Here is a 20,736-nt window from a genome sequence, read left to right on the forward strand (position 1 = left end):
CGCTCTGCGCTGAGTCCCTGTCGCTGCGCGGTGGAAATCCGCACCGGGGAGCTGCTGAGGGGCGCGGGTGTCATGTGAAAGCGCACATGCTCCGCCAGCCCTGCAGCCCTCCTCGCTTCTCTCCCTCTTCTTTTTCCTGTCTGTGTGTGTTTGTGTGTTTTCCTTTATTTTTAACGTAACTCAGTTCCTTCCCCCTCCCCTGCCTGTCGCCAGCCAGCCGCGGCCCCGCCGGCCCCCGCAGAGCTCCGCGGAGGGCGGACGGGCGAGGAGCGCGCCCGGCGGCGAGCAGCCCGCGGAGCCGCGCCCCGCGGAGCCGCCTGGGAGGGATGGTTTTCCCGACAGAGCAGAGCCGCGGCGGCTGCCGCCTCCGCGGGTGCTGAGACGGGATTTTCGTGGTGCGGTTCCCGGGCTCCCAGCTTCATGACTGCGCGGAGCTGGGAGTCGCCAACACCATGCGAGGTAAGCGGGCCGGCGGAAGGGGAGCGGGTCTCTTCTGGGCAAGGGGCCGGGGAGGAGGCTTTATGAGAGGCGGAGGCTCGGGGCAGAAAGTTGGTGGGTCGCGCCCGCCCGTTGGCGTGTCCGCGGGGGATGTGCTATTCGCAGCCGCGGGCTCAGCCCCGAAGTGCTCTCCCTGGGCACCGCGCGAGGAGAAACGCGGCGCCGCCCTGGGCCGCAGAGGGCAGAGAGGGAGCGCGATGGGCGATGTCTGTGCCTCGAAGCCCCCACCGCCGCCCAGACCGTCCCCGTGACGCCGACGGGCGCGCTCTCCCGCTGCGGAGCCCGCACCGCAGGGCCCGCCTGCCCCGTGGTTCCTTTTCGCTGCTCGCAAGGAGTGCTGTTCCCCTTTCCCTCCCAGAAAGTTGTTCTCCGGACTTTTCGTAGCTTTGCGCGGATTCCCATGCGGTGCGCCTCCAGGCACCCCCTCACCGTGCCCGCAGCTCTCCTCCGTGGTTCCCCGAGTGAGCGTCCTGCGTAGCCCTGTTCCGTCCCTCTCCAGAGAGCAGCCGGAGCCGCGTCCTCTGCGCGGGGGAGCGCGAAGCATCCCTTCATCTGGGCTCACTGCAGGCTCGTGGAGAAGCCCCGTTGGGGCCGGGGGGGCTGCGTGCTGGGGTCCCCACTCCGGACCTTTCTTGAGGGCTTGTTGTTTCCGCGTGTTTCGGGGACAGGCGTGTCGCGGCCCTTTTTCATGGATCAAACGAGCAGAGGTGGGACGAGCAGCCCCGCGTAGCCGCGGGATTTGCGGACCTCCTCCTCCCCCCACCCAGTCCCTCTGTCCAGTTGCTATCCTCGCCCCACGGGCAGTAGTGGATCGCAAAGTGGGCTTCCTTGGTGTTATGGGGCCGGACGACTACAGCTCACGAGGAGCGGAACGCACTCGCGAGTGACAGCCCCGTGGCGTGCACGTTTCCTAGGTTTCCGAACTGTGTAATGAATGGGGGCAGAGATGCTAGAAACAACTTCTAGCTAGGATTTTCCTCGTGGAGTTTGTCTGCTCATTCAGCTGCGTGTGCTAGTAGAGCTAACAACCGCGCGTGTCTGATTTTTCTTTATAGAAACTGTAACTTTGTCGTTAGCACGGGGAAACAAAAAATCTCTTTCCCTCTCTTTTCCAAGAAGACAGGGTGTGCGCTTTGGAGTATCTGGCAAGTACTTGCTAAGCAGTATTTCTTTCATGAAAGAGCAGCCGGAAACTAAGAGGGAAAAACTCTCAAATCTGTATGCTGCTACCTTCCCCCTCTCCCAGTTTCAGCTTTTTCTTTTTTTTCTTCCCTTATTTAAAACGAAGCTTCTTCAGTGCGAGGAGGGCCAGTCGAGGGTTACTTTTGAAACCTGCCTGTGCTGCCTCGGCCTCCTCCCCGCCGTGCTGCGGGGCTGAGTGGTGGCCTTACTCCTGTGACGTTTAATGCAAGAAGCAGGGAGCAGGACCACGGCACACCTGGAGGCACCTCCACGAAGGGCTGTGCTGCGCTGTCCGCAGTGGTCCATGCAGAGGGTGATGCTGTAGCTTGAAGTTTGCGTGTTAGCGTGTGCGTTTTGCTTACGCTTGGAAATTCATGGGTGGGGAGAGAAGGTGTTGGTGTAGAGTGGAGAGAGGGCAAGCAGTCAACTTTCAGCCTTGTGCAGAAGTCGCTGTTGTAAAACACCTCTCTGGTCATGTCTTGCACTGACTACTTCAGCACTTTTCTCCTCAAGATGAGAGCAGTGTTTTACCCCATCAGATGGATGAGAACGCTGTATGCTAATAGAATATCTGTCCATCGCGTTTGTGGCTTGCCTAATAAATGAAATAAATATCACAAGTAATAGATTCTGACCTTCAGTGGATTAATGCTTTTAGACAGCTATAAACATCCATGTTAAGGGTTTAATGAGTTTAGCTGTTAGACTCGATGTTGGGTTTTGAGTAAGAAGCCTTCTTGTATGCGTGAGCTTTTCTCCAAGGCTTTTCTGGTCAGACTGTGATGTCCAAGCTGCAGCTGACACTCCCAGCCCAAAAAGCTGGAGTTGTGCCGGTATTGGACACCCAAGCACTGGGCAGGGGCTACCACCATCCCATCCCCTGGTAGCATTGCTAACACTGTAATACTGCATTTACGGTCACATCATTTTCAGAATGATGATCCTCTCTACTAACTCTGGCTTAAATCCTATTGAAGAAGCACAGCCATGATGATTTACAGCTAAACAATGCAGGAGACTGAGCGCTCAATCTGCCAGTGCTGTTGTGGTCAGAGCAGGTCCATATCTCTCCCTCTCGAACAAGCAAGTTGGTGGCTTTCCCTCTATAAAATGTAGGATGTAGGTAAAAAAGAGCAACATTCACAATGGCATTCCCATCCTCCCCACTCCTCTCAAAATCTTATGAGGGGGTAAAGACTGAAGAAATTTATGAAAAGCATTTTTAGTAAGACAGCTACATAATGCTCTGAAATAAACTTACTGTCTAACTAAAAAGAAAATAAGACATGGATTTTACCTTTTTGTCTAATTTGTTAAACTCATTTGCAAAGTTAACAGCTTTAACTTAGTGAATGATTTAAATAATGCAGCTGAGATGCAAACGTGTAGTTAGCAAGTCAAATTGCCTAATCTGGTCACTTGTTACCTGTATGTGCATAAAAACAGTGTGTGTTTACAACAATTTGATCTGTGGAAGTAACATAAAACAGCTGCATGGAATAGCCCTTTTATTGAGGTAGTATTCGAGCTTTCATTTCAGAATCTTGCAGAAGTGTTTTATGTTTTAAAGTGTAACTGAGCACCACAAAGCCAAGAAGTTTTTCTGTGTAGCTTGCTCATGTTGATGTCAGGATTGAGCAATGATGCAGGTTACATAATATTATTTTCCTAACATCCATGGAGTATTTATAAGCAACTAAACAAAACCTGTCTGTGGTATTGCTGAGAGAGGTTAAGTAACATGTACCGATAGTCTGCATAACAGAGGAATATGCAAGTTTTCTTCAATTTAACAGATGAGTGCAGGAGGTCTTGCTATAATCATTAAGGCAAATGAAATCTTTTTCAGAAGTTATTCCAGGAATAAGAAATCCAACTGAATTTGGAACTCTTAGCACTATTATTCTTAAAAAATAGAAATGAAGAATTTAAAAAGGTGCACCGACTATTTAAAGCAAATGTGGTAAAATGGAAGCAATGTTGATTTTTGATGGACTTAGTACCCTACCCCATGACACCAAAACCTATTTGTCATCACAGCATGGTGCACCCGACTGGTACCTGAATAATGTTATTTGACTTCATTGAGACTCCTTGAAACGTGATGGAAATGAAGCTTCTGGTGTTAGGCCTTTGCAGGTCAATTTTTAATAAATGTTAGTAAATGCGTAGAAAATAATGAGTCAGTAACAAACTGTTGCTATATTACATGGTAGGAAATACAAAGGTGTATTTTCATATAGAGCCACAGATCTCTATTTGGAATAAGCAAGTCTGAAGAATGAGATTCTGTTTATACTTCTGTATTTTATGTTGAATTACATTATATTTATGTTCCAAAAGGGTACTGTCCATTTATTTCTTTGTTTATACTACATTGTTGTATCATGCTAGAGCATTCGGGTGGGGGAAAGAGAGCATATTGAAGCTTCTTTACATACAACCATCTATCTGTTTTGTTTTCTTAGGAATTTTTACTTTAGAAATTTTTTTTCTATTAATGCAAAAATGAGTTTAGATTAGTAGAAATCTGGTGTCCTGTAGTATCGTGGTGAATTTTAAAACCATAAGGATATGGCACGTGTTAGCTGGAAGTAACTACTTGTTCGTGATACAGAAAATGTCTGGACATGCACTATTGACCTTTCACAAATAAATAGTGATCAACAATAACTTGGTATAATTTGCCTCTTTAACAATACAGTCATGGTTATGTGAAGAGGTTACTTAATTTGTCTTTTGTCATTTAAGTTACATCAATACAGGGAAAAATGTATCAAAAACAAACAAATAGGTATGTTTTGTGTAAATCAGATGTCAGAATTTCTGATTGAATTGCCTGTAGGGTGTTATCATGGATACTGCGATACAAGTATTAAGAAATGCATGTCTGAAGTATAACTTCAGCAGCACTGTGTGTTATTAACAGTTTGAGGAACTAGGATCCATAGTGGTATGGACACTGGTCGCCTGACACAGGAAAACAAAATCAAAGGAGTGAGTGATTCCCAAGCTATCCAGGAAATTGCTTTCCTTCCTCTCAAATAATGTGACAAATTTACAAACAAGGTCTGTGCTATGAAATTGAAGAATGCATGCTTTGTAGCTGAAGACAAAAGAAGCACACAGGAGTAAATATTGATTGAACTAATCATCAGATGAATAGGAATGAGCTTTACCAGTGCACCATTATAATGGGTTATGTTAACTAGCCCTTTGGTAGCCCATATGCTGCCCTTTCAACCCACGACCCTATGTATTGGGCACTTAATGAGGGAAGCCACAGGTGTTATAACGGCATTTATGGTAAATCAGGCTAAATAGTATAGTTATATAAATAACTGTATGCAGATTAAAAAAAATAATAATAATGTTAAAGTACTCAAGCACTATACAGAATCAGGAAATAACAATAGTGCATTAATATTATGCATTGTTTTACACTTTAAAGTTCTAAATCTCTTGATGTTGAGCTTAGTAATAAACCTGTTAAATTAACTTCAACCAGAGTACAAATTTTATAGAACCTGATATATTTGAATTTAAAATCAGTTGCTTTAAAGAGTAATTTTAACAGCTTTGATCACTTAGCACAGTTGGGGCTTTCCATAATGACTTTCATAGACAAACTATAGATGTCAAAACGTTGTTCCTTGTGCTTTATGTTTATAAAGTTCAGTGCTGTTTTTCCTTCAGATTCTGTTTGCAGTCTGGGCAAAGTCTGTAGTGCAGCTTTGAGAATAAGGCATCACACAGAGTCGCTGAGGGTGGCAGACAGAAGGCGCATTTTTTTGATTAAGCCATTTTCCTGCTTCTTTCTAATATTCCTTCCATAAATATATTCAAAACTATTTATGCTTGGGATTGAGAATAAAACACAGCTATGATCATGGCCTGAATTTCACTTAACTGAGGAGTACTTACTCCCTTGAGTGGTCCTGTGAATGAGAAGCACAGCCCTTTGTATGTCTGCTGTCTCTGTGTATGCCCGAGCTATATTTTTTTAAAGAAATACTCATGCTTAACTTTGCCAGACACATTCTGGTGGAAATTAATGCAAACAGAATGACAGCTGTTTCTGCCTCTGATTCAAGTATATAAGCTAATTCAGTTTGACATAAATGTGGTTATTATGATGTTAATGATGAATTATTTTGATGAATTGGCAATTACAATACATCTATAGAATTTTTAAGGAAGATCAACGCCTTTACTACTGCTCAAAAATGCAGTACATTTTAAAAATCATATGTTTATCTGGAATTTATTCATATACATTTGAAACTAAAACCCAAATACTCTTTACAAAGAGTAAACCAAAAGTAGTTGTGTTTGCTTGACAGACAAACTCATTTTGAATGAGTTTTTCTGTTATCGTGGGCCTTGTTTATACAAGTAGTTCATTTTGATTTGATGGGAGTTAGTCACATAAATAGGGCAAGCTAAGTTTGAGGCTGTTCTGTGTCCCTTTGATATCAATTGTTTTGTAATTGTAAATATATATATATGAAACATTAAAAAGGTCTAGTGATTGCTTCCCTGGAATTTCCATAAAATGAACTTCTACTCTTAACTGCCTTGGTCTCCTTGCTGCTCAAGTATAGCTATTGGCTCAGCTGGAAATCTGTATTTGCTGAAAGAGATGTCAGTAAAGATGCTACTTGTTTTCTAAGTTAATGCTGAAGTATAAAAATATATATATATTTGAAAACATCATTTTCTAACCAGTTGTCAATAAATCACTGTAATTGCTAAGCTTATTCTGGATACAGCACTGCTGCTGGCTTAAAAAAATAAAAAAGCCTTTATGTAAGAGAATACATATATCCACAGTATATTTAGGTATTAATATGCTATTGGAGATAATGAACATTTTAGCATGTCTAAAAAAAGCAGTATGGTTTAAGATTAGTTTTTCTGACTACTACAAAGTCAGTCTTTAATACATTTTCTCCTTATACAAGAGAGAGTATTCCAGTTAATGTCTGCTTAGTTTTAACACGATCACTTTGAAGGTTTTTTGAACTAGACAAGATCTTCACACCAAAATTACTCTTCAAAAATTTTTGTCTCTGCTTTACTATTCTAAGAGTGACTTTGTACTTCAGGGTAACACTTCCAATCAGACATGACTTTCTTGTATTTCATTTTTCCACTTTTTTTTTATAAATAATACTTATGAGGGTTTTTTCAGTGTAGATGTTCATAGAGGGAAAGAAAAATTAGATCAAAAGAAGACAAAGAAGTTGTTGAATTGCAGTTCAATGTGCTGTCAAAATAATGAGCTGTCAAGAGGGTAGCATACTGTATTTTGGAGCATGATAGTTTTGGTCTCAGATGAAATTATTGTTCTCCTAAAATAAACTTCAAGCATAAAAGGTGAAGCCATGGCTATTTATAAATAACTAACATTTAAATAACTGTTGTTATTGCAGGTAAAGTGCAACAGACTTTATCCAATTGGGTAGTTAAGGGGAAGATAAATATTTAGCATACATTGCACACTGAAGAATGACTAGAAACTATAGAAACTCTGCCCTGGAGCCAGTGGCACGTTCCTGTTAGCTACCTGAGTTAAAAGTATGCAACAATTACATTTCTGAAAGATTTATTAAGAATGAGAATCATTCCTGGAGAAGAATATCATCAATATATTAATATGTGAATTTAATATATAAGAACTCTATAAAACAAGCAAACAAACAAAAAAAAAACAAACAAGTATTCAGGAAAAATGTTACTTAAAGAAATTTGTCTTTGTCTTCTCCTTCCTTCTTGAAAAATTTGCTGTTTTACTAGGGATAAACTGCTTCCTGTAAACTTCTTAATTTAAGAGCCTGCCAGAGGAGTCCTCTGGAAAGCTGCTTTTTGGCACACTGCTAGAAACTCTTTCCTTTATCACTTTTATACTTCAACAGTGCAGCACTGATTTTGCTTCTGAAAGAAAGATGGAAAGAATGAAAGCAAATGTTACATTTCAGATCCCAACTGAGCAATGAAACAGGTGCTTTATTGTTTCTTTTCATATTTGTCTGTCTGGAAGAAGAATGAAGCAGCAAAGTGGCTTACTTCAACATGTATTGTTTGGGGGGATTTTGCACAATATTTGTGCAAAGATCTAGAATTGATACGTAATTGGAATTAACTGAAAGAGAGACCATGAACAGAAATTCAGTCCAGATATTCATATAGAGTGGGAACACAGAAATGAACAAATGTAGCACAGTCGCTAGAGAAGTATATTCGTAACTCGCAGCACAGTCATCAAACCTTTGTGAAGAGAAGAAACTTTTATTTTGGAGAAGGTTGCAATGATGATCAAGCAGAGCTTATTTAAGTTTGCTGTCATTATTTTATTTTCCCCTACATGTAAAAAATTTTGAAAGGGCACATTGGTTTGCTGTGAGCCCGCTAACGTTCTTCCCTTCCCCTTTAATGACACAACCTATTCGCTTTGTATCAGTACACGAAGAAATGTCTTACAAGAAAGCTACTCTTTTAATCCTTATTAATTGTTATATTATTATCTTAATAATCTTTATTATATGTATCAACTGTAGTTGTGGGAAATTTGCATTTAAAATTAGTTTTACTATATATTGGAAAATTCAAAAGCAGCAAGTATTTTGTAAGCTTTCTCATTTCTGTGTCTTCTAAGTAACCTGAAGTTACACCTAGAATCCTAAGAAAGTGTGATATAGAACAGTTTTCATTTATTTTATTGGAATGTACTTTGCTGAAGAGTCACCATTGTTAATATATGCTTGTTTCTTCTTAACTATGGCTGATTTGGGAAAATTCTATTAATCTATCAAATGATTAAGCAGCTAGATTAAAACCACGTCACCATTCTAAATAATTCAAGCTATGGATTGTTCAGTAGCTCAATGTTAATACCACTTTGCTGTACTATGCATTTATGAAGTTAAATATTTTTGTGGATTGAAAACAAAGTCTCTATCTGTGTTTCTGCAACTGTTGGAATTTGAAAGGTGAAAATTCAATAGTACCTGCAAATGACTATCTGTAACTTAATTAATAATTAATAACAATCTTCTGTAAGAGTTTGTATAGAACATCTGCTGAAGCATTTTGAGAAGCAGCAATTATCATACAAAGATTTCTTGAAAAACTGTTGCTATGTGTGTTTCAAGGGGATACACTTTATGGTGTATATGCACATCAGAAGAGTGCCGTCTTTCTGCAGAGTTGAGCTGTAGCTGATCCGAGCTGTATCTTTAATTTTGAAACAGAATTCCCTGTAGACTTTGCTCAAACATTTTGCTCTAAACCTAATGGTCTTATATGGCTCATCGGTTATTTACAGTCTAATGCTTTAGATGACGGAGCTAAACAATAATATCACCTTGAGTTCAGAGAATAAGGGGGAAGAGAACTTGCACTGTCTTACTTCATGACCCTATGCTGAAGTTCCTTTCTCTGTTTATTATTTGATTTGAGCTTGCCAAGATTTCAATATTTAATTTTGCAGAAATTCAAATGCTTTTTTTGTGAGCATCTGAACCAAGATGTTCTCTAAATCAGCAATTGCTATCATGTCTATTGTCCTGTCCTTCACAGCACTCCCTGTAAATAAGACCATTTGCAGCATGTCATTTTCAGGCTTCAGCAGAATACGGGAGGGAAACACTATGTCAGTTGCATCATAAAACTTAATAATATATGATTTCAAGAGGCAATTGAAACAAGTACAAGAGAAGATGAGAAGGAAAAAGAGAAAAAATACTTCTAAATTATGCTCTTTCAAAGGAAGGATAGTGACATGGAGGAAAAATTTTGAAATGTAAACAAAAAGTATATGAAGAGGAGGGATGAGGAGGGTTTTGGTTTGACTGGGCTTGTTTTATGTGGATCTGGGGGCAATGAGTACAGTCTTCAAAGTACTGATCTCTTCAATTTCCACTTGTTGGAGGCTGTGTTAACTACAGTGGGCATACCTTCAGGAATAAAGAAAGAGAAAAGTGGGACTAATGGAACAAAAGAATGAAATAAGAAATAAAAATACATGATGTGAATGCATTCCATGTGCTAGTTCTACTACTCGTTGTTACACTTGTATTTGTTGTAATAGGGCTGAAATCTATTTAGAGTTTAGCTAAATGCTGACATTAGAAATCCTCCCTCATTCATTTTACTGTATATCTAGAGCTCAGCTACTCAAGAGTGTTAGAAGTTGGAACATCACATACACAGTTATGTAAGCTGTCTGTAAGAATTTGGCGTTCACAGTGTTTCAGCCAAGTTAGTCATTTGCAAAATTAAAATGTCATTTACAAAATACATCCAAACCTGATCTTTTAAAACTCTGGATCAAAGCAAATGTGTTCACTTGTTGGTTGTGGGATTTTTTTTTCCCTAGCTTTCATATATTTTTGTCTCTCATTCTTAACTGTATTTTTTCAGCTATTGTAGTTAAAAAGCAGTACACATGGAAAGCTCCTTGACATTAAGTTTCATTCATGTGTTGGAAAACACAGAATTAGTTGATTAGTTTATTGGATCGTGATAAATGTCCATGCTATATAGAATGTTTTGCCCTTTTCACTTTTTTTCTCACATAAACAAAGGTTTATTTTTGTTTGGGATATGCTGTAGGAAATAAATAAAGGACCTGTTAAAACTTGGCTTGAGTACATCTCCATCATATACCTCTATTACATTTGTGTGCCTGTAGCCTTGGAGATAGAAGAGGTGCTTGAGAGATGAATCTCTTCTTCCCTTGTGTACTGCCTGCTTACCAGCACCTGCTCTTTCTCTTGCATGGCAAAAGAATTTGTCTTATGGGTTTTCTATGTTTTTTGGAGTTGTGTTTTTGAGGTTTGGTTGTTCTTTTGTGGTTTTTTTGTTTGTTTGTTTGTTTTTGTTTCTTTCTCTTTTTTTTTTTTTTTGGAGAAAACATTCTACTCTGCCTACTTCTTATATTAGGCTTTTTGAGATAGTGTAAACATGTAATGCTGAAGAGAGAATGTCCTGCCTTATAGCAGCAAAACATCTTTAGTTATATTTAAATAGAAACAGTGCACACAAGTCCTTTCTCCTTGCTCAGAAAATAAAGAGAAACAAAGAGCACTTTTATGATACTTTCCATTTTCCCAATACCAGGGTGGTTTTTAAGTATCTGCACCAGGTTTTCTTTCCCTTCTCTAGCAACCCTGCAGAGTTCATTGCAGAAGCAAATGATCACAAAATTCTCTATCACCAAAACAAAAAAGAAATCTGAATTTTCGGAAAACTACTCTAGTAGCGTAGGAGTTTCATTTACATGAATTCACTGCTTTCCCACCTCCCCCCTGTAGTTTTCTGTAAGTCCTAAGCATAAAACAGGCAGAGAGCCAAGCTGTCATCCGTTAACATCTATTTCATCCATTCTCAGGATCAGCTGAGCTAAAGGAGGTTACATGTCTCAGAGAAAAGTCCTTATGCTCTTATTGAAATGTTTGGGAATGCATCGCATTTTGACCCACTGTTAACCTACATTATCTTACGGTCAGAAATAAGCAACAGGATAAAATCATTTCAAAAAAGGAAATGCTATTAAATGCATATTGCATTTTTTCATAGTGTATCAAAGGAAATACTTCTATTTTACTATTAATAATAGTATAACTTCTTTATGAATTATTTTTATTTAAGTAATGAAGTTATTTCTGTGGAAATACTGATCACTGCCTAGAGGTCAACAATAATATTTTTTTTGTGGACTACTAAACCATCATTAACTTTATACTTACTTTACTATGGGAAGACAAGTGGAAAAGTTTTATGCTTGAGTTATGTGTATAGACTGGTTTTATGAAGGAATGGGTGTCATTTTGATGTTTTCTTGCATACGATATTTTGAAAACCCCTTAATGAAAAGAATGCTGAATTAAAGAATAAATTCAAATATATATATTATTTTACCATTTTGTGAATTAAAAAAACCCATCAATTTTCACTAGATATATTCACACATAAGCATACAAATTTACTTTTAATATCTATGTTTTTGTATAGTCTATAACGAGGAGGAAAAAAAAGAAATGATACACCACTTTCAAGTACTGCTTGCTGTAGGAGTCATTTAAATGTATGATTATGAGTTTTGGTTTTTACTGCAGTTTCATTTTTAGGATTTTAGATTTTATATGCAGTATTAATATTAATCTTTACCTCCACTGAGTATTTTGTTGCTTTAGTATGTCTCACATTATTTTAGTCTTGGTGCTTCTTCACTTCAGGAGTTGCTTCTATTGCAGATAGAGTTTTATTGGCAGACTAAACAGAAAATGGCCATTGAGTAGATATGAAGGACAGAACAGGAAGAAAATCCTCCTATCCTGTGCTGCTGAGAAAGGCCAGTTGAAGACAAGCTTGTATCTGTCCATACTACAATTGTCTATCATTTTGCATATGAATGAGTGGTTTTTGTAGTGATATTTGTCATCTCTATATACACGACAGCCAAAATAAATTGTAATTTTGTCTTGTTTTCTTCCCTACGTGACTGTTTTTACCTATTTGAAGAAAATAGTTCCCTTTCTATTGTGAAGACAGGCAGCATTGTTATTTCATAAAGTAAATAACTTTACTTTTTACAATAAAGTTCAATGGAATTTTGTTAATTAGTTAAATTGGAACTTCGGCAAGGATTTCTCGAAGGCAGGGAGTGATATCTGTGCCTTTGTATGTGATGTATTCTTCACTAGCAAAGGTTTCCAGCTTGATATCTCTTCTGCAATTTGACAAAAATTTAAAACCTGTTCTAGAAGGGTTATTTTTTCATTTGAATAGCTGCATGGGTGAGGTTACTGATGTAACAAAAGTCTTTGTCAGGTTGATCTCGTTAGGTGCAGATGAGATCCCAGGAGCCAAACTGTCCATGGCACTGAGGCTGTCTCCCTCCCATGTCATTTCACTATTGTGCCTCAATACTGACCTTGAAAGACCCTTTTCCTGTGGCCGTTATAACCTTGGCCTTGCTACTGACTGTGTCAACAGGGGTGCCAATTAGCGCTATGTGGTGGGTTTTGTTTTCCTTTTTTATGAACGAAGTCCATTGAGACCACCAGCTTACTTCAAGCAGGCCACCAAGTGCTGTGGCATTTTTATTTTGTTCTGTCACTAACCGACCTAGTGTTGAACCTACATCTGTAATCTGTTTGTAGGCTCTTTATTTATCGTTAGTTCTAAATCATTTCACTTTCTAAGAGAAAATGTTTTGTTTTGTTCTTTTTTCCTGAAGTACTATATGTTAACACAGTATTGAATGTAGCAAATATGAAAAATAGTTCAAGTTGCTTCTTGTGGATAGAGTTTGATTTTGCTTTAGAAAACTTGCAAAATTTTTATCAGAACTCTAAAGAATTTGCCAGACACAGAAAGAGATCACAGCAGGAATGAAAGATGCATTAGAATTTTGTATCAGATAAAGAGAATCCCATGTGTTACAGTAAACTTTGCAATCTAATATACAAACATGAGACTCTCTGTTATAGACTTCTCATAAGCAATCATGGTATATTTTCTAGTTACTGGGACATTTCCATCAAAAATATTTAAACCTATTCAGACATATTCCAGACTTTTAAGGTTTCAGTGATAGAAAATTGAGCTGAAAAATAGAGTTGTGCATAAGCCTAGCAGGGAGCCTAGGATTAAATCAGGTGTTCTGAAACATGATTCTCTATTTTTCTGTCAGCACTAAAGTTAGTTCAAATGAATCCTTTTTGGATGTATGTCAGCAAGATTTGCTCAATGTCCAATCAAAATGGTGATCATAAATCTCCATTTAATCTGTAATAGCACATGTCAAGTAATACGTGTATGTCTATATATTAGGCATTTCAATGGAACACAACATTCCTATTCTTATGTTTTTACAGTACATTTAGTATTTTAAACCTTTAAATATTTTTTTTCATAGTTGAGCAGAAAATAAGTTATGTAACTTAAACTGTTATGGGGTATTTTTTCATTATTTTCTCTCCCTCTTCTTGAAATCTGTGATCTCCAGTAATAAGACATTATTATAGTTGTTTCTATACCTTTTAATCCTTTGATGTTAAAGTTAAATAAATGTTAGAATTTTGTTATTGGCTACAGTAGACTGGAAATCACAAAGAGAGCAGAATTGGCTTGCTATTAAGTCATATTAAGGTTGCAGATTGGGCCATGCATATATACTTTTAAAGTAGCTGTCCTGGTACTGAAAAAAAAAGTCTTTATTTTGATTATTTGTATTTCTGAAAAAGCTGTAGCAGCAAACATATATGAGGGCTGCTCTGAAAGTAACATCTTCTATTTTATTATGTTTGCCCTCAATATCAGAGGTGGATGCTGGTGACATGACAATAGAGGTGGAGCCCCTCTCCCAGTAATCCCTTCATTTTGTTTTGTGTGACAGATGGCAGCAGAGGGGCAGTCTGACAAAACTGCGTCTGACGTGGAAGTGCATTTGAAGCAAAAGTCTGGAATTGAATTCCTCCATGGGCAAAAAGTGGCACCCATCGACACTCATCATTGCTTGTTAAATGTTACTGGTACCAACAGTGGATATGAGCACAGTGAGGCAGTGCTTAGTGTGTTGCAGCAGCATCAACAGCTACAGTGGGGTACCTCTGCTGGTGTGGATTTTTATTAACGTGGCATGCAGGTTCCAGTTCATTTCTGACAAAAATGCGTAGCAAGTAATGGTGATTGTTGAAAAATAGTGTTTTGTAGCTGAGGTTTTTTTTTTTCTATCAAATAGTGCTGATGTGCTCTTTGTAACTGCAATAATTTCCATAGAAATAAATAAGGAGCATTACTTTTGGAGTCACACAGGTAAACGATGGAACAGCTTAGCACATTATGCCAGAGCAGGTTTTTATCCCAATTGAGTAAATTCAACTGGCTACCTATCTAAGAATGAGAAGGCCATGAGGAGGAAGGACAAATGTATGAGTGTGAGGAACTCCATGAAGAGAGGGGGGGAAAATATCTGTGACAGAGATGAGAGAACTGGAGGATGGAGACACTTTGATCTTTCCTTTAGGTAAAATCTCCCTCCTGAGTACATTTTCTTCCATTATGATGAACTAGAAGAGATCTTTGTTTAGTGGTGCAGTGCCTCTGAGACCTAATTTAGCTTTTATAGGAAATTCAAAAGAAGATAGAGTGAACAAGAGAGACCAGAACAAAGATATGAGTTTGTGCTGTGAATATTGATACTTATGTTGCTTCTGTAAATCCTTTAAAAGAAATTCTATTAGAAAATGCCAACTTAGTCTTTTTACTAGAGGAAGAGTGAACTTTAGTGATGAACATTACTTCGTTATTCAGCTTTAGTAATGAAGGAATGGTACAAAAGTGTGTTCTAGTGCAGCAGGGTTTTGTTACTTTTAAATAACAGCTAGAAAGCCATTAAAGTCAAGTAGAAGTGCGTAAAAATGTAATTTAAATATGCTTTTGAAACTGCATCTTTTGATCTATAGTTTGAAGCAGATATTGGATTTGGAGAATATCATAAAAACATTCTCAGAAGTCTCAAAACCAAACATATGACATTTGTTATTTCTTCATTTGAATGAACTTACTTCCTTTGAGAGTTTTAAATGGCTTTGCTTTCTTCTAACATTTATTTTTGTAAAGGTCATCATTATCCTCACGAATTTGGAGCCTCCATGATGAGTTTGTATATATTTTCCCCTGTACTATACAATGCTATCTTTTCTTCAGGAATGGAGTAGTGTCATGTGTTCATATAACTCCATGACTGTTAGTCAGTAGGACCCATTTCCATGGAGTCTTGACATCAAAGCCCTGTTTTGCCACACTACAGATGTGCCTTTTGAGTATCACTTTGTACAAAGTGAAACAAATTCAGATGTTGGGGAAATTTCTTAGGAGTGATGTATGTTTCTATTATCAACACAGACAAGTTGGCTTGACATACAGTGTTACGAACAACTGTGAAACTCTTTTAGGCTAAAATGAGATAAATGAGATGAAATGAAGTGAATCACCCGTTAGTTGATTTAGGTTTTATTGGTACTTTTTATTATTTTCTTTTGCTGATCTATTTGTCCCACAGGTTCATGTTTTACTCGAAAATTTCCTTCAAAGAGTATTTGATAAATAAAAAATAAGCTTGTCAACACATATGAAAAGCTGATTTGAGTCAGCTCAAAAGCATACACTTTAAAGCGCACACTTTTAAGCAAGTCATATTTATACTTTATTCATCATCTAATTTTGACTGGCTTCCTGTTTCTTCTCTGATGAGCAGTCACTAGTAAATATCCTACTTTCGTAAACTCATGCCCACAGTGGCAGACACTAGTTTATGTCATGTTACTTACTGAAGCTTGTTGCTCCTGTTACTAGGCAGCTCAATTTACACAAACCAATAGAATTGTACAGTTTTCTTTCTCAGCAGATTTCAATTAAAGCCTGGAAATGTAACTGATTTATTTAGCTGGTCAGTTTGATTGTGAGAGGAAAGGCATCAAGAGCAGTTCTGCACAAAAGTTTGATCATTTAAAGTTTTTTATACTGAATTCAGTCAGTATCAGTAAAAATATTTAAAAAAAAACCTAAATATGGTGTGTTTCTGTTTTCTAGCGTATAAGTCAATTTGAATGAGAAATTAGAGCTTAACAGTTTTGTTTCCTTTGTTTTCCATGTAGATTGTATTGTTGAGGAGAAAAGCACTTGAACATGAACCAACAGAAAATCCCCATTTTATCTAATGTAATTAGGTGTTCCTCAGAATGAGTCTGTTGTGCAAAGGTACTTTTTGCTGAAGAAGGAAGCATAGGAGAAATTTTAAGAAATATTTGTTTCAAAAATATTATATTTAGAGCAAAAAGATTTGATATTAAACAAGATTCTTTGAAATGAACCCTGTAACTTTGTTGCCACCATTCTGGAAGGTTGGATCGCTGGGGCTAGCGATCTCCCCTGCTAGGGCCATTGCCATCACAGAAACCAATATGGATACGTAGAAAATGGCAAAATGGCATTTAATAAGGCATGGCAGCTCCTTATATACATATATATATCATTGTCTACGCCCCCTAGAGCATGTATCATACATCGCTCACAGAGCAAGGAAGGGCCTATCGCGTCACATCCCAGTGTCCCAGCCACGCCTACTGCAACATAACTTACATTTGTAAAAACACTGAGTATGTTGTGGATATAGGAACTCAAGTCTCAAAATAGGAAACTTTTTGAGGAATGTGTGCTGGTGTGCTGAGCTGTTGTTGAAAAAATGGAAACAGAAAAAGCAGAGCTTGATGGCATCATCTGCTACATTTAAATTAATTTTTTTAGTTATGTCTATAGCACAGATTGAAGAACGTTTTTATTGTCATGTGGCTGTTTTTCCTCAACAAAATGTTGGTATATCATTTTTGCCCATTGAGTGTTTTAACCATTTATTACTGGTTTTCAAGTATTTTTCTTGTTTTATCCCTCAACATTTTATGAACATACAGCTTTTTACCGAGAGTGATACAGAACTTGCTACTCAGAATTATACTGAATTTTAATTCTACAGTTGCGGTTGCTGCATTTTCAACTAATCTTTAATAGTAAGTAGGTCTGACCTACTCTTAAGGAGTAACATTGGTTAAAAAAAACATTGCTTAAAGAAGCACTAAGAAAATACAGAGATCAGTACGTACTACAGTTTTCCACAGCAACCCAGATAATTAAATTGCACGTTTTATTCTGATATCCAGGCATGCAAATTCGTTGTTTCATTTGCCCAAGTGTTAATTCAGAGAATAATTTGTATTAAGAATTTTATTTTGTTATTAAGGTGTCCAGGGACTTTTTCACCAAGTTCTGTCCAAATATGTAACATGTTCCTATGCTCTAGAAAGAAAGAGATGCATGTTTCCATGTTTAGATAATCATCTGATTCTTGGACTGTGTCCAATTGTTCAAGCCTTCCTAAATAATTACTGAAGTCTGTTCCACGCTTCCAGTTTTTCCAGTTGTCAGATGTGGTCTCTAGGGCACAATCAAGCTGGATACTTAATTCATGAGTTCTCAGAACATCTATGGCAAGATTCTAATACCTTCATACATAGAACTAGTGCTCTATACAGAGCCCCGTGATCTACTTCATAGTGTACCTTCTATGTTGCATCTGGTGCCAATATCCATCTCCTGGGGTCCTCCATTTCCTTCATCATTCCATGCAGGCTTCACAGCACCTACTGGAAGTCAGTATACTTTAGTAGGACAAAAGGGATTTTGCACAGAGGAATATAGACAGGAAGATGAAATATTTGTTAACATACTTGTACAGAAGAGAATGAAAAATGAAGAAGCTTCTCTACAGGACAGTGAGTCAAGAGGCAGAAATAGTAAGATACTGTATGATGTACTTAACACTCAACAAGAGCTAACAAAGCTTAGTGTTGACAAAGACTGGGTACTTTTGTCTCTCCTTATTTGTGCAGTATACAAAGAACAAGTATGACTTCACTTCTCAAGAAAGCTATATGAAACACTAGTTCTCCTTAATCTTTTCCATTTCCTTTGTTTCTGTTTTTTGTTTGTTTGTTTGTTGTTGCTTTGTTTTGTTTTTCTCCAAAGCTGTCTAAAGCACTGAATAAGGAATCTTCTTGGTGGATTGTGCAGTGCTACAAATTTCAATGCTTGTTTGTAAATCAATCTGAAGATGAAAAAAAGTTGATAGTATGAAAATAAACATCTTTTAAGATATCCTTCTGCAGGAAGACTGTATTAATTTAAATTTATTCTATCTCTGTGTCCTCAGCTCTTGATCTTCAGAAAATAAACACTGACAGTCGTCAAAGATGGACATGTTGCAGTTTTAAATATGTGGGTTTCTTTTCCAGACAGTGAGCTTGGCTAAAAAAAAACAGGGTAGTCCCCCAAAAGACTGTTTTTTCATTTCACACAAGCAGTTGTTAGGATTTAATGACTGTTGCAGCTTGTTCAGCCTGCAAGTATAGCTTCCCTCTAGGCCAGGTATGCTGGGGAAACATTTATTGAAGACTTTATTGACCAGATCGAAGGAATATCTATATTTCTATTAAAAACATGACAAGTTGAATGTTGATTCCAGGAAGGCTGTGGCAGAAATGAACATGGCTCTGGGAATCACTGTGGAGATCTAATCTGTGGAGTGCTATCTCTGGAAAGCATTCCCAAGGTTACTCCTTGACAGGGTCAGGTAAGCTGAACAAACGATGCTTTCAGGTGTACTCCAAAGTAAAGACAGCATGGACGTTAAGGAACTTTTGCCCCATAAGATAGTGTAGAAATACGATTACGGGTTTTTTTGCATCACAGTGGCATCTTATATTCCTTAAGTCTTAAAACTGAATGGGTCTTGGTAAGAATAGTCACAAGACATTCAGAGAATATCCTATGGTTGACAGACTAGAGACTAGAGAACTGCAGAAGTGCTGTGCGTCAGAACTGTTCTAACAGATACAGATGTGTGTCTGGTGTTGACCTTTATGTAGCTGGTAGCACTGGTTTTTAAGTCTTGTTTTCTTGTGAGCAGAAGATGAGTCAAGCATTTCTTGAGTTAAAACAGTAAAGTTAGGATTCATACAGAAGTAAACCAAACTGGCAAACATTATATTCTGTTATATGCTGAAAGTCCTCACTATCTGTAAGAACAATTCCCAGAATGTTTTTCATGATTTCAAATTCAATTCAAGAAAAGTTTACTTTGGTAACAATCATCTACCATCTTATGATATTTCTGTGACAGTTATTCAAACTGGAAAAGGTCAAAACAATGTATGTTTCTATTGTTAGTATTTTATATATTTTTACATATGTTCTGACTTTCATCTACTTTTACCTGTATTTTTTCCACATTGTATTCCCTTAATCTGACTTTTTTTACATTCTTTGCTGTTTTCAGTTATTTTGCTAACTGTCCAAATGTTGCATCTTTCCATTGAGCTTGAATCAATAGTATTAGCAATTAAAAATAAAAAAATTCAGTCATAAATTTTAAGGGTTAAGTGATCTCCTGTATGCCTGATCTCCAGAGGTTATGGATGCAATTGGAGCTTTCTAGAAAAATGAAGTTAGTCTCTTCTTGATAGTTTTCACTGAAGATGGTATGCCTACAGAATTATTTAGTTCTTGATCTTGTCAATTTATTACGTCTTTCAAAAGATAATACGGCTCATGGTGTTTCCATGAAAATTAAACATATTACAGAAATTATTGACTTCTCTATAATGGGTTAAGAGATTTTGAAGATTATTTTGCGTTGGTAAAATTACACTAGCACTTTTCTGACACTATAGAAACTTAGATCATCCCACACCAAATCATTATAATTGCAATTTAATACTGTGATAGATGTTTAACTCCAAAATTGTGACTTTTAGACCTTATCTTCAGAACACTTAATCTCCATAAGATGATGTGATTTCTGCGTTAAAGATTTTCTGGAATTAGAAGGTCCTATTTTCTTTTTCCCTTGCTTGTGTATCACATCCATACTCATAATGCAAAGGGTGCTCTTATGCCTGTGCTCTTCTGAGGACCAAGTCAACAATAAGGATATCCCTAACAGAGCATGTTGTACAAAAAACACAAATGGAAAGGGAGGTGATGAAAGCATTTTTCTTTTTAATCGCTAGGACCCAGTTAGGAGTATTTTCCAAGACTTTCATAACTGTGGTCATGTCCCAGCTCAGAGAAGTACCCTACACTGCTGTTGGCAATTTGTAGTAAGAAAAGATACTCCTCAACAGTATTTCTACAGACATACTGATTCAGAAACAGAGCAAGCATGATTTATTAGTCCTATAGAGCAGAACTGACTGTCAAAATTTCATAGTCTGACCTCAGATCTTCCTTCTGAATTTGAAATTGGATAAAAATAACTAGTCAGAAATTCGAGCAGGAGCTGCTTTCCCAAGTGAATTGTTGACAGTGCTAAAGGAAACATGCTCACTCTCGTTTTCAGTTCACCAGGAGATTCTCGTTATTCCTTGTTTATAAAGAATGTCCAAAATTGAACATAATGAGGGAAGACTAAGGATATTCACCATTACTCAT

At 37.7% G+C, this 20,736-nt stretch overlaps 1 protein-coding gene across 1 annotated transcript in view; it reads left to right on the forward strand.

The window, feature by feature from the left end:
- Positions 1-426: 426 nt before the first annotated feature.
- RORB (RAR related orphan receptor B) overlaps positions 427-20,736 on the forward strand; it is a 132,825-nt gene continuing 112,515 nt past the window's right edge. The window contains exon 1 of the mRNA XM_065745462.1: positions 427-459. Within this exon, the coding sequence (XP_065601534.1) occupies positions 453-459 (7 nt within the window). The 5' untranslated portion in view covers positions 427-452. The remainder of the gene's footprint in view (positions 460-20,736) is intronic.

Source organism: Cyrtonyx montezumae, unplaced genomic scaffold, assembly GCF_038088225.1.
Source record: "Cyrtonyx montezumae isolate F1298 unplaced genomic scaffold, pur_monq_1.0 scaffold_36, whole genome shotgun sequence".
NCBI classification, from domain to species: domain Eukaryota; kingdom Metazoa; phylum Chordata; class Aves; order Galliformes; family Odontophoridae; genus Cyrtonyx; species Cyrtonyx montezumae.